Consider the following 15,733-nt stretch of genomic DNA (forward strand, 5'->3'; position numbering starts at 1 on the left):
CTCTTAATTTGTTTTTTAGTATAATGAATCCAATACTATTGCTGTTTTCTCATATAGATATATGTTGATGACAACATTTCCAAGATTAGATGTTTTCTCATCTACTTTCATGAAACATATCAGAAATAGAAATTTTAAAATGAGTTTTTTAATTGGGTAAAATTTTGTACATTAAGAAGTAAAAAAAAAAAAAAGCTTACTTTTTTAAATGTTTATTCCACTGTTACTTATTCTTGAAATATATTCCCCATATCAGTTTGAGGATTATTTGCAGCCCATTTAACTTACTTGCTGTGGGGTAGATCAGTGCTTGCTACATCATATTTTAAGTGACACGGGACAAGAAGAGAAGAAAGCTCAAAAACCATTAAATTTCCAGTTATTTTAAACTTTTCATAAAGGACCATGTAGAAAAAATTTATGTTAATGAAACAATTTGGTTTGTTATATTATTTAACTGTGTCATAGTTTTTTCCCATTACCATAATAATTAGAAATAAATAATAATTTTGAATACAAAAAGCATTGTCATGAAGCACAGAAACACATTTTTAAAGAGAAGTCATGTCTTATTTTAAATCAAATATAAAGCATAAAGAACATAACTGTGTATTGAGGTAGAAGATCACTGATTAATTGTGTATTTGTAAATTTAGTTCTGTATCGATATAGAAGGCAAGGCATCTCCAACTTGAGAACTTATTCTGGGTTGTAAAGAAGTTCAAGTTGCAGTCTGATTCAACAGAAAGATTGGAATGCTTAGGGATGCCATCATGGGTGATAGACAGGGATGGTTACCATGAGTGACATAGCAAAGGCCTGCTCATAATGCATACTCTATGTGCCATATATTAACGATGGCACTAAAAGACATGGAATGTATTTCAAGCAGAAATAGGACAAAAATTCTTTGATGAATCTACATTAACTTATATGAACTATTTTTTAAGTTTTTAAATCCTAATTTCTATTGACATTAAATTTGTTCATTTGGGAAATAAATAAGTGAATGCTTTTTAGAAACAAAGATGTTTAAGAATTAGAACAAATGTTTTACTGAATTGAGCTAAGTTTTGTTGTCGTCTCTTTTTTTTTTTTTTTTTCATCATAGGACATGTGCACTTGGAGAGAAGAGGGAAAGTTAGAAATGGCCAAACTGCAATCCTTTTTCCTTCATTCTCCTCAGAATTTTAGGCACACATGCATACATGCCTGGTGTGATTTTCAAGCCTGTAGGTTCAGGACTCAAATCACTGTTGGCTATGTGAGACCCCAGCACCTTAACCACCATGCCACTGATGGTTGGATTGACTTACATATTTGAAATAAATACATTGTAGAAAATATGCTGAACCTTTCTTAAAGAGTTCCTTTTGTTTGCAAATGTATTCTGAAGATAAAACCAAACTAAAGGTTTAGAGGAGCTTATTATATATTGAGCATGGTTGGATCTTTACAACACAGTTTCTTAGATTTTATTTTTTCTTTTTTAGAGAGAATTTTGCTGTAAGTCATTTGTGCTTGTTGAAGAGGCAGAGAGACAGAAAGCAAGAAATCACTCCCACCCCGGGGAGATGGACAGCCAAAATCCCGTCTCTGTTCTTCTCTCAGGATTGTTGGCACACACTCACGCACCTGGCCTGAGTTTTAAGTCTCCAGTCTGGGGCTTAAACTGCAGCTGCCTATGTGGGATTCCAGTAACATAACTATTATGCTATCTGCTGGTCTCTCTTTCCTGGATTTTAAAACATATGTGACATTAACATTTTTAACAAATTGTTAAGAAGTAAATAAAGACTATTAAAGGAATAAAAAGTAAGACTAAGGAGAAAAAGTAAAATTAATAAACCAGGTATTTAGAACTTGGAGCTTAAAAATACGAGTTAACATTTGAACAACACAGGGTTAGGAGTACCAATCACCATGCAGTTGAAAAAAATCTGCATATAACCTTTTATTTTCCCAAAACTTACCTACTAATATCCTCTTGTTGATTGAAAGCCTTACTGATAGTATAAACAGTTAGTTAACACATTTTTGTAAGCTGTATATGTTATACACTATATTCTTAAAAACTAAATTATAAAGCAAGCAAGAGAAAAGACTGTTTTTAAGAAAATCATAAGGTAGAGAAAAGTATAGAATTTACTGATACTGTAAGCTTATATAATCTGTCTACAAGATTAATCAACTGTTGGTACCTGCATTAATATTGTCTTAAATTATAAAAAATACAGTGAATATTTTATGCACTAGTAAAGTCAGATTTCAAAAGTCAAAGATAAAATCATATTGATTTATAAGTATAACAAAGCATGCATTGATAACAGAGGCAGCAACGTGATCACTTTATGGTAACCTAGTGTAATTGATGAGCTTGCTACAAAGTAGCCTGGTAGATAGACTAATGAATGGATCCTTACAGTTTATGATGTTATTCAAGGTTTATGGTATTTCACTAAACTTGTTAAAAATAGTGTGATAGAATTGTGGGACCAGCAGTTAGCGGAATGGCTATGTTGCTAGACTCCCACGTAGTTAACTGCAGTTCGAGCCCCGGACCCAGTGGCTTAAAACACGCCAGGCACGTGTCCATGCGTGCCCAAGACCCGGAGAGGAGAATGGAGGAGAAGGGATTGTGGCATGGCCATCCACCCTGGGTGGGGGGTGATTTCTCAATTTCTATCTCTCTGTCTCTCTCTGTCTGTCTGGCAAGCTCACGCACCCTATAGCGAAAACCTCTCCAAAAAATAAAAAATAAAAAATAGCGTGATAGAATTGTGATAGATCCCTTTTTACTGCAATTTACTGGAGAAGAGAGAAGAACTATTAAGCCAGAGATGATTAGCGTGTTCTGGGTGTGTATAACACTTGAGCGCACTGCAATAGCAATAGGAGGTGGTTACAAAATTGGTACAGCAGTGCAGTGTACTACAGTTCATTTAATGTGGTCAGATTTAATACTGCACCTTTACATTTAGAGTTTATATTTCTCTGTCAACGATGAAGGTTTTTCCAATCATTGTGAATGTCTAAAACATTTTTCAATATAGTTATTGATAAAAGGAATCTACGTGGGTCCAGCAGGTGGCATGGTGGTTAAGGACACAGGACTCCCACATGGCTGACCATGGTTTGAGTCCTGGATCTGGCAGCTTGCTTCTCACTTTCGTTCTCTCTCTCTCTTGCTCTGTCCCTCTCTGGTCAAATTAAAATAAATAAATAAATAAATAAATAAATAAATAACAAAAGTTAAATAAAATTTTTTTTAAATAAAAAAGAAAATCTGCCTATAAGTAGACCCATGCAGTTCCAATCTGTGTGATTCAAGGGTCAATCGTTTTTAAGAGAAGTCTGAAGATGAATGAAAGGACTGTATATATGCAATAATGCTTTTAGTCCTCACCCAGTCATTTTGTGAATATAAACTGACAGATTATTAAGAAAGATTTCTTTTGATTATATGAATGCCAGTTTCTTAGAGAGGTATACATTATCATTTTCTGAGATTTACTTTAAAAAGTCAGATAGTGGGAACCAGCAGTTAGCGTAATGGCTATGTCACTGGACTCCCACGTAGTCGACCGTGGTTTGCGTCCTGGACCCAGTGGCTTAAAACTCACGCCGGGCGCGTGTGCATGCGTGCCCAAGATCCCGAGAGGAGAATGGAGGAGAAGGGATTGCGGCATGACCATCCCCCCTGGGGGGTGATTTCTCGCTTTCTGTCTCTATGTCTCTCTCTGTCTGGCGAGCGCACGCGCCCTATAGCAAAAATCTCTCAAAAAAAAAAAGTCAGGTGGTAAGAGCAGATAGTTCCCACTAATTCCAAATGAATTATTTGAATGGACATGAAAACTGAGGGTAAGAGAAGAATGCACTTAAAATGATCTAGACTTTCTGTATGGCCTGGGTGTGTGTTGCTGTTTCATTATTCTACCAACCAGATTGCTCCAGATTCATTTTTATAGCCATGAAGTTAGTAGAGCAGCACTGTATTTGAATTTATATTGCTGTAAACTAAGCCAAAAGTAAGCACAGTCCAAAGCCATAAATATTAAAATCCTCATATGTTCTTTGTCTTGGTGTTTAGAGGAAGAACCTTTTCTAATTCTTGCTGATCATCATGAGATAAGGAAAATTAGCACTGATGGCTCCAACTACACACTTTTAAAACAGGTATGATGTTTTCAGTTATTTTATATCATTTGATATGGGTACTCCAGGTACGCATTAGCACTGTCGAAATACCTAACAATTATTGATAGAATTTAAGGAGCACTTGGATACACACATGTTTATATACAACCTTCAATTTGATTATGACGAGCAGATGATGCTCCAAACGTGGAAGAATACAGCATGTCAAAGGAAGTAAAGATGACAAAGAATAAGAAATGCAGGGAAAACAAATATATGAAGAGAAGCTAGATTAGAAAAAATATAAAATTCTATTTTATGTTATTCTGTGAATTGCCCAAATTGTTTTGTTTTGTTTCCCTGTTTGGCATTTAGAAGGGAAGTAAATCTGAGCTTTACTGTTCATAGAACCCTAGCTTTTATAATTTGGAACCAGCAAAAAAAAAAAAAAAAAAAAAGGAACTAGCAAGGGAACAGAGGTATGATTACAGCCTAGTCTTGATAAGAAGGTTATGAGGTGGACTAGTCTGTGGCATGGCAGTGAAGGTGGCTGGATTCCACATGGTACACTGTGCAGTTGGAGTCCAGGAGTCCACACCTGACAGCTGAGAACATGCCCGGCACAAGTACACGCGTGCTCTAAATTCAGAAAGGAGGCAGAGATGGAGGAGAAAGCACAGAGGACAGATGGAGAAGGGATGGTGGCAGAGCCATTCCCTGTGGGAGACACTTTCTTGCTTCCGCCCACTTTCTTGCACACACACTTACCCTCTGACAAAAGCTGAAGGAAAAACAAAAGCTGTGAGGTCACATATTTTCAGTCTCATCCTCTTCTTCACCCCCTCCTCCCCATGCAATTCAAGAGAGTCTAGGCCGATTCACTTTGGAGTTTAAGTCCTATTCTCAGAGCTAATCTATACATGCTATTTGACATGAAAAGTTGTGAATTCCATTTTATAATAGGAAGATAAATTGTAAATTGCTCACCTCAATTTTCTTTTACCTCGCTCTCTGTAGAGGAAATCACACGAAATCAAAACAATGAAACTGGAGAGCCTACTACGTGGACTAGAGGAATTACATATACTTAGTGGTAGCGTTGTTTTGTTGGCATGAGAGATACCTTTGCGGAAAGATTTAGTTCGTATCTGTTCAGCTCTAAATTTCTCATCACCATGGGAAAGCACTGTCTAAAACAAATGTGTGAAAATAACGGTATTCCTGTTTTGTATTATTTTTGAAGACCATTCATGTGATTTTTTTTTCCATTTTTTTTGAACGACATGAAGATTTACTTAACTAAAATTAGTTTTGCTGCTCAGTAGTGGATTCCTCCACTGTTATTGTGTTTCATTCATTTCGTTTCAGGATTTAGTCAACTTCTAAGTGAAAATATGCGTTAGCTGGTGTGATATTGATGCATCCTGAGAGGTGAATTTTCTAGGTTTCCCTTAGATCACACAATGAAATCCCAGGTTTTTGGCTGCTCACAGCGATACAGAAAAGTGTAGTGTGTTGGGCTCACAAGTCCTGAATGGTCACAATGCAGGCTGTGGAGCCGCTGTCACTTTGGGCTAGAGCCCTTGCTCTTCAGGACACTGGCATCCTCGGGCTTCGCTTTGCCTATGACATGTCCACTCCCCTTCCAGCTGAACGTCCATGAGGTTCAGTCTCCTGCCTTTGAGTTTGTCACCAACATTCATGGAATTATACATGCTTTTCTCTTTAATTATGAATCCTTTGGAGTTTGGGTAGAATAGATGTTATGTTTAGCTGATTGTGAAACTAAGCACATCTATTTAAAATATAATAATTGGATAACTATATCTTTAAGAGATGAATAATAGAAGAGAGATTCTTAAGGAGAAAGCTTAACTATATGTAACTCTGGTAAAATGAAGTTTTTGCTGCTCAAAAACTTTTCTACATTATCTATCCAACTTGTTTTTTCTATACAGTACAAAATATTGAAAATTGTCTCTCTTTCTTGGGATATGTCTTCATATCCCTCTAAGAATCTCTATAACTTCAAAGTTAGATGTGCCATATATTAATATCCTTGTATGATCTCTGGAAAACGTTCATGTGTGTGTGTGTGTGTGTGTGTGTGTGTGTGTGTGTTTGATTGTTTATAGCTTTCTGGATTTTTATATTGTGCTATTTCTGTTTAAATGGAGAAAGTTCTGGGACCAGCAATTGGCATAGTGGCTATGTCACTGGACTCCCATGTAGTCGACTGTGGTTTGAGTCCCAGACCCGGGGGCTTAAACTTAAGCTGGATGCATGTACATGTGTGCCCAAGATCCCTAGAGGAGAATAGAGGAGAAAGGATTGCAGCATGGCAATCACCCCCCTTCTGGGGGGTGATTTCTTTCTTTCTGTCTCTTTGTCTCTCTCTGTCTTTCTGGTGAGCAAGTGTGCCCTATAGCAAAAACCTCTACCCTCCCCCCTCAAAAAAAAAAAAAAAACTAAATAAAAATGAGAAAGTTCTTTGGATTAGCAGGTGGTATGGAGGTTAAGGTCCTGGATCCCACATGGCCAACCTTGGTTTGAGTCCTGGACCCATGCCTTGAAAAATGCATTGAGTGTGTGTATGTGCATGCTTAAAATCCTAGTAGAATGTAGAAGTAGAGGAAAGAGGATTGTGGCGTGACCATGTCCATTGGAGTATACCCTCTCTCTCTCTTCAAATCTTTTTTTCTCTCTGTTATCTCTCTTTCTCCCAGGTTCACATGCCTTCTGGCAATTAAAAAAAAGTTGTATTTTAAAAATATTCCATTTTTAAGCTCAAATGAGCCATCAGTAATATAGCAATGATATTGTCTTCACAAAAGAATTATAACAGAACTTTAGCGACAGCTCTTTCCATTATTTTTAAACCCAGTAGCTTATGGCATCTCTACTGCTTTCTCTTTCATTGTCTTTATGACTAACATGTTGCCAGAGATTGTTCTTAATGGAGCAAAATGATTTTTTTCCTTTATGCATCATTTAATTCTATTTCATACAACAGAACCACTTTAATGTGTGCTATAATATATCTCTTTTCTCCTTGTGGTATCATTCAGACTACTGCCAGTTATTAGTACCTAAGTGGAAGTGAGGTTCAGGTGTTTTGATTAATGTTTAGTATTAATGGGAATGAAGAGAGAGTGAGGAAGACAAGGAAGCTTATGAAGTCTCTGAATACCTGTGTCTTCAGAAAGCATTTGTTAATGGTGACCACTGAGTAAAGAAATAGAAACCCAAGCAACAAACGACAAGTCTTATATCTAGTTTTACCTGCAGGCTATATGGAATTATAATTTCTATGAGAGGACGCACGTGTGTGTGTGAGTGTGTGCGTGTGTCAGAGGGTGCATACGCTTGTCTGGAGGAAGACAAAGAGAGACAGGGAAGAGGGAACACACTTACCATGGTGCATGATCACACTGTAGTACTTTCTCCTCCATCTCTTCATCCTTTTAGGATTTGGGCTTGCACACATACATGGTGAGTGTGCTTTTCAGGATCTAGGGCCAGGACTCAAACTGCACAGTCAGCATGTGGAATCCAGATGCTTTAACCACAATGCCACTGGCTGGACTGAGAACTTATCTTTAACTACAATTTTATTATAGCATTAAAGAAATTTTCAAGGATTTCTAGGCAGGTGAACCCCTTTCTCTACTCCAGAGATACTTTCTGCATACACAGAATGAAGTAGAACACAGAAATGACTCTCTCTCCATGTGTTCTTAGCCAAAATGAATGAAAAGGGGACATCTTTGCCTTAATCAGTTGGAACTATTATGCGTAGCTAATTAGGAAATTGATTTACCCCAGTATTTTAAATTTTATTCTCTTTGTTGTAGTAAGTAATAATCTCATGAAGTTTTACTGATAAAATGTTAAAGACTGGTAGATTTGTTTTCTTGTCTTATATATTTAATTACATTCCCCACCTTGAAAATATACTTTATAACATGGAATTTAGGAATAAAAATTCATCAACTAGGTTCCAAATATTTTATCCAATTCAATTCTAACTACCTTTATTCCAGGAAAATTGTATAGAGAAACAGAACACAATTTCCTAAATTAATTGTCTTCAATGAAAAGGTGCAGATCCTCAGCTATAGAAATGAAAGAAGCAAATAAGATTTTGGTGAAACCAATTTTCAGCTCTGAAACCTGGGATGACTCTAGTTTTCAGATAGTTTTTTGACCTTACCCTTAGCTGTTTTAATGTTGCTTGCATAAGATTCTACAAAGTGAGCACGGCACTGTTTTCTGAGGGGATTAAGGGTAAAGCTGCTGAAAAATGACCAGCTTGTCTAGATAGGTATCAGAATTCAGAGCTTCAATTCCTCTTCACTTATGGCTTTAATATATCATAGTTGAGCTGCTAAATTTAAAATTAGGTTTTCATTATCTAAATTGATTATTGCTAAGAAAGGAATCAAATAATTCTGCCATGACTGGGAATTGTGAGTAAATCTTTGCTGAAGTTAGAAAAAAAAGTTTGTTTCTGCTCTTTTTCTCTGTAAAGCTCTCTAATTTAGCCATTTGAATTGCCACACCATCATAGAATCATAACCCATTTACAATATTTCCCTGGAGAGAAAAGCATTTGAACAGAAAGGATATTGTGGACTACTATCAAAGTTAATTTATTAAGACCTCTCCAGATTTTGTCTGGAATATGTTCAATTTATATTTTAGAACCTTGATTTTGTAAAGAGAGCTTCCTAGTTATGTGAGGTAAAGTGCATTTAGTTAAGGAGTTCTCTAGTTTTTAGCATGTGGATAGATATTTAATGAATCTTTTGAGTCTTTGGTATTAGTTGTCTTTTAAAGCATTTATTGTCATTATTCTTGATCAGTAATGCTGCTAGTTAAATATGTACTTGCGTTTATCCCCCTGATTTAGTGATGAATTTATACTGAATTATGTTTGTTGCCTTACTGTCTCTTGCTTATGACCAATGGTATGTAAATTTGGGGTTATAGGGTATTTCAGGTTATCATCATAATCTAAAGCTCAAGAAGAAGATGTTGCTCATGTAATGCAAAATAAAAACATAGTATTTGAATCTAGGATTTTAACATAACTATTAATAGAATTCAGCTCTGTTGGGAGAGGGAAAAAAATAGGATTTTCCAGAACATTCTTTAACTTATTTCTAGGTTAGCCTTAGTCTTGGACATCCTCAACAAGAAATAAAATCTGAACAGTTATCATTTAGATTTCACCTGAATCTTATGAAAACTATATAGATTTAAGCTAATGTCTTTACTATTATTTAAAACTCTGAGTTTTGAGAATAGATGCAAGAACTGAGCATACCCTTAGGAATTACATTCTTCCTAGTCTTTCTGCTCCAAAGCAAACCAATACAAAACAAACAAAAAAACAAAACCAAACAGACCTGTGCAGACTTGGTGGCACCGTGGTATGCAATGCTCTGTGATGCTGAGACCACACAGACGGTCTCAGGCTCTCATCCCAAGTGCACAGGCCTATAATCCTGGCTACCTGAGGCTTTGGGAGACCCTGGAGCAAGGACCCTATTGAGGGTGCCTCTCTTTCTTTCTCTCAGTAAATAAACAGACTTTAAAAACAAAAAAGAGCATAAGACTGTCTCCCAAAAGATGCTAATCCTTATCCATAGAACTACAGCTACTCATAATTGATCCCCTAAAGCAATTAACAACAACTTCAGGGTGAATATTGATATATGCAAGCTTTACATAGATAGAAAGACATGGCAAGATATCTTGGTCCGGGACTTGAACCACAGTCGGCCATGTGGGAATCCAGTGTCTTCAACTATCATGCCACCTGCTGGCTCGAAGTATCAATTATTTTCTAATCCACAAAATTTTTATATTAGTAAACGGTTCAAGGCTTAAAATGAGTTAAGACTATTGATATTTTGACTCAAATTTCATTAGTTCAATGAGGCGGTAAGTATATGAGCTTTAACAATAGGTCAGAATTAAACTGCTTCCTCACAAATCATTTGAGGTAAGATTCCTAGGTCCTGGGTACACAATCATCAAATCAGATCAAATAGCACACTGCCAAACCAAAAGACTGTAGCATCCAGAAATCCATCAGCTGAATTTGTGCTCTGTTTTGTTACCTGCTAAAAAATGCATAACCATGAGTCTGAAGGGAGACATTTTCTCACATATGGAATAAAAAGATGTTGATTACCCAGTTCCTTCTTGGCCAAATACTCACCTAAGGTTATAACTTTTAAATTCTAGTATGACACTATATTGCCTGAGGGACCATTGAAAGTGTGAAGAAAAAAAAAAAAAAAGCAGCTCATTTATGTTGTTGTTGGGACAAGAGCCTTTGGGGAAAGTAAAATTTCTAAACCTTCTTTTCTGACTCATCAGATAGCTATCCAGGGCTTATCTTTATTCTTCGGGGAGCTCCTATCTGTCCAATTTAGATGTCTGCTCTTTTCTGGTTCCTATCTAGTGACATCAAATTTATATTTACTATCAACCTAAAGTGAAAATCTTTCATTTTACCTCCTTATAAGTAATTTCTTCCACATTACCATTTAGTTACACTATTATAATCATTCCAGAATTTTGATGGCTTATTTGGAAAGTATTTTAAAATAAATTATTCCTCTTTTTAAGTGTATATGTTGTGGGGAAAATGTAAACATATGACACTTTTTTTTAAGAGAGATTTTGCTTATAGAGCACATATGTTCACCAGAGAGACGGAGAGAGATAGAAAGCAAGAAATCACTTCTCAGGAGGGATGGTCACACTGCAATCCCTTCTCCTCCATTCTCCTCTAGGATTTTGGGCATACATGCACATTTGCCTGGCCTGAATTTTACGACTAGGACTCGAATCAAGGTCGAGTACATGGAAGTCCAGCAATGTAACCAATCAGCCATCTGCTGATCCCAGCATATGATTCTATTATTATAAAGAACTGGTCACAAATTCTATTTATTGTAATAAGTATAACTAGACTCAAAAGATAAAAATTATTCCTTTAACTCCTAAAACAGTTCTCAATACTTTCCATTAAATATTATTGACACATATTTCCTTTTTATTTTTAGGGATTAAACAATGTTATTGCTATAGACTTCGATTATAGAGAAGAATTCATCTATTGGATTGATTCAAGTCGACCCAATGGCAGTCGCATAAATAGAATGTGTTTAAATGGAAGTGACACTAAGGTAACTAGATACTACAGTGAGGATATTTATTAAGTACTTGTATAATTAAATAGAATACAAAATGTTACTTGATGGTAATAATCTGAATATTAGTTTGGTTTTAATGTCAACACTTGCAGTAAGACAAAAATTAAACTGAGAAAATAAAATATGGAAACTTATAGACAATCTTAAGAAATATGTTGGATGATTTCAGCTTGAAATGTTTTGTTACCTTTACATGTGTTTTGAAAAAATGTGTTCATTTGCATTTCTGTTGCTAACAACTAAATACCACACTTATAAAGAATAGAAGATTATGCAGTTTGTGCTTTTGGAGTACAAAGGTCAAGGAATCATAATCTGGGAAGGGTCTGTTTGGGAGGACTCTGCAGAGTTGAGGTGGCACAGGGCTACATACCATGAGATAACAGGGCCTAAGCATTCCTGTTCCTGTGTCTGCTCATTTTATAAAGCTCTCAGAAACCAGTGATGGGACTCACCCTTAAGCCTCATCAAACTCAACCATATCCGAATGGTCCTGCCTTTCAACCCTTGTTCGATGAAATCTTCATCCCCTTGCTACTGCTATAATGATTAACCAAATATCAACACATAAATCCCTGGGATGCAAATTAAAACTATGGCAATACATTCATATTTTTGAAGCATACTATATCTCTAATGCCATGCCACTAGAATTCCATTGCTACTTAAAATCATGTCATAACATAAAGTTACAAAAGCACTTTTCTTCCCTTGGGACCACTAATTTACTAATTGTCATTTAAATAATCAATCACGACAATTTTTCAAATTTGGAATTTATGGGAAAAAGAAATAAAGAAGTTTTTGCAATCTAATACAGTAGAGTGGTATCATTAATTGTTGGAAATGCTCATACTGTCACTTTTCTTTATATTTTTTGTTATTGATGGCATAAGTGGAAAAGGTTACCGTAAAATTTCATTACTGTTTTCTTGTCGACTGCTTCTATGCAACTCCAAGCTTAATTGTTCTTTCACATAGTTGTAAAAGCACTGAGAACTCAGAAGTAGTGGTTAAATAGATCAAGACTCATTGGTCATTTTAATGCACACCAGTTGAACCTATCTTCCTAATATATTTGGTATTAGCATGGGTTAGGATGGATAGCTGCCATTGTATCCATTCTATATTTATCCTTTCCTTGACAAAGTTTAAAATACCAAGTGCATGTTCTCATTTATGTTTTTATTTTTCTCTTGCTGCAGTTACTGTAATAGGGCAAGAGCTGTTGGGAAAGTGATAAATGCTATTGGTATCTCTGGAGAACTTAATTAAGATAAATATTGTCAATAATCCTTTTGTGTGTGTGCATGTGTGTGTGTCTGTGTGTGTGTGTGAGAGAGAGAGAGGTAGAATTTTGTCCCAAATTTTAAGACCATGAGTAAACTCTAATAAAAATGTGATCAACATTGTGCAACTGTCCAATAGCTGTTTACTTGGTTGCAAATTTTTTCTTAAACCCGTATGTAATTTCTAGGGGTTTGATTACACATGACGTAATTTCTCACAAACAAGCAGGTAATTTTATTGTGGTCAATTGTTCTTTTCTTATCTAAATTCTATTTCTAGTGTTTAAATAGAATTGCATATCTCTGTAAAAATCAAGAAGCAATTTCTTAGGTTTTATTCCAAGCATTTACACTGTGAACTTTTTTAATTCTTATTTTGTTAGGTAGTGCATAACACAGCTGTTCCCAATGCACTTGCTGTTGATTGGATTGGAAAAAACCTTTACTGGTCTGACACAGAAAAAAGGATCATTGAAGTATCTAAAGTCAATGGCTTGTACCCTACTATACTCGTTAGCAAAAGGCTGAAGTTTCCCAGGGACCTCTCTTTAGATCCTCAAGCCGGGTGGGTAACAAATATTAAAAATTGTATGTTAAAAATAACCATAATAGATTACATTCATTGTGGTAAATCTAGTTCTATAGGTTATGAATATGGAAGTCCAAAGTAAAGTATAAATGTGTAGATATTCTTACAGAGAAATCAAAAATATAATGTGGTTATTTGAGTTTAAGAAATAAAAGATTGTATTTATAGCAATTATTTTTCAAAGTTTTAAGCACAACTCTTTTTTCTAACAAATAAATGTATTTGGAAATCTACAAAATGTACAGATTTTTGCTGATTTTAGTGCCTTTAAGTCTTGAAGGAAAGGCAGATCAAGAACGAGCTCTCAGATCATGTTTTTCAGTGTTTGTGGTAGTGAAAGATATGGGTTATATACTCTAGCACCCTTTTATAGAAAGAGACAGAGCAGTATTCATGAATAAAAAATGAAAAGAACGAGGTACATTATCAGATGCTGCCAAGAGGGTAAGCAAAGTGGGACTATTGAGAATGGTTCATGTTGGAGCTGTTTTATTTACATTTCAATGTGAGAACGGGAAAGTCACAAGGATCAAGGACAGCAAGCTGGAACGTTCACATGAAGGATGAACACATATTATTGTGTCAAAGCTGTCTGGTGTATGTTTGCTGAAGTTCTATAGATTATGACCATTATCGTTCGCTTTCAATTATGTCATTTTAGTAGGAAGAGAATGCATGCCTCTCCAATTTTTTTGCACTGTAATTTAGAATAACATGTTTCAAAATGGTCTTTGTAGACGTTCAGCCTACCCAAGTTTGTAAAAATAAAAAAATTAGAAACAAAGTTCAATGTTTTTTTAAAAAAGAAGCACATTCACAGTAGCAAATATGAGAATAACTTTAGTGCTCTTTAATTTTCTGCTCTTTAACTTAATATCACAGAGTATGTTTTACCCAATCACTGCTTTCTCAACCATATCTAACAACTAGATTTTGCCTCTTGCTAATATATTGTAGCATGCTTTTTGGTCCCTCATATCTATAATTAGCAAAGTGATCACATCATGATATATTTCATAGATTAATTTTAAATATTAATGTCTGTTAAAGCAGTACCTAAGAGAAGATTTGAATGTGAATCAATTTATGTTTCCAGGGTAATGTGCATGGCTTTCACTTTTTGCTATATAATTATGTAATCATTTCGTTACCTTTTTTCTGAATGTTTTCTTTACCATAGCAACGGAAGGTTCAAAAGAGTGTCAAATTTATAATGGAAACAAAGTCACAAGGCAATCTGTCTCTGTGGGTGTTTTAAGAAATAATGGCCAGAAGTACTAGATTTTGCTATCTTCTGTATTTATTTATATGTATGTGAATATTTTGATTTATTTCATAGTTTATCAGAAGGTATTTCTGAGTGTCAAAATCAGCATCTTTTTTTTTTTCAGAATCAAGATAGCTAGCTTAGCTTCTCATTTCATACTATTCAAGATGCTTCAATTATGAAAAACAAATGATCTATTTGATAATATCAGTCTACTGGAATTTTCTATTTAAGGGACAAAACTTGCATCCTAGTCTAGTAAATGCAGTTGAATCTAGCATTATGTTTTTTTTTTTTTTTCCTGAGCTATCTTATTACCCCATAAACTGAAAGTGGACTTAAGTTGTCATCAACATAATCCCATTCATTAAAGCTATCAATTAAAATAGTAAAATATTTTAGATGTTCTGAAAGACTCCTTTTTTGATAATATTTGATTATGACATGGATATGTCTTATTATAACCAAAGATATAGATAAAAATGTGATGTTTTATAAAATAATTAAAGCTGCTTATTTTAATAGATAAAATTTAATTACACCATTTTGTTCATGCTGCTTTTCTAGTTCTCCAGAATGAAACAATAGATAACCTGGATTTTTGTGTTTATGAAATGAGCTTCAGGCAAAAAATGCCATAACTGTATAAAATATTATACAATCATATTTCAGAAAAGACAGCATAAACTAATATTAAAAATGCTATTGAAAATTTCTACAAAATATCAAAATTGTAATTTACATGTAATTTGAATGTGCCAGTACTATTGACCCTTGTTTTTTGACAAATACGATTTCTATCCTGATATGTAATAACAAATATGGTAAGAAATGTATTTTAAGGACAGTTAAGCTTCATTGAGCTTTCTAAAGTAATTAAGCTACTACACTTTTAGGAGGTATTTGAGAGTCTTTTCAAAATTTAATAATAGTTTGCTAATTATCACACTATCAGTTTGGATATGGTAGTTAGGAAGAATTGTAAAGAAACAAGTTGACAGGTCATCTTCTTGGTTGTTATTTCTAATTCAGTTGAACTCATTTTTCTTATACTTTTATCATCCTGTTATCTGGTCTAGTTTGTTATAAGTGTTTTAATTTATCATAAATTGGGGTAATTGAAATAATATACATTCAATATTTATAAAAGTTAAATTGTATATTGGATATGTATAAGCATTTTAGAATACAATAGGAAATACAACTCATGTTAAAACTT

The 15,733-nt window shown here is 34.7% G+C and overlaps 1 protein-coding gene across 1 annotated transcript in view; it reads left to right on the plus strand.

Annotated features, from left to right (window-relative positions):
* Positions 1-15,733, plus strand: part of LRP1B (LDL receptor related protein 1B) — a 1,871,701-nt gene that overhangs the window by 1,602,162 nt on the left and 253,806 nt on the right. The window contains exons 61-63 of the mRNA XM_027765590.1: positions 4,091-4,176; positions 11,220-11,342; positions 13,042-13,223. Of these exons, the coding sequence (XP_027621391.1) occupies positions 4,091-4,176; positions 11,220-11,342; positions 13,042-13,223 (391 nt within the window). The remainder of the gene's footprint in view (positions 1-4,090; positions 4,177-11,219; positions 11,343-13,041; positions 13,224-15,733) is intronic.

The sequence above is a fragment of the Tupaia chinensis genome, unplaced genomic scaffold (assembly GCF_000334495.1).
Source record: "Tupaia chinensis unplaced genomic scaffold, TupChi_1.0 Scaffold138757_1, whole genome shotgun sequence".
Lineage (NCBI taxonomy): Eukaryota > Metazoa > Chordata > Mammalia > Scandentia > Tupaiidae > Tupaia > Tupaia belangeri.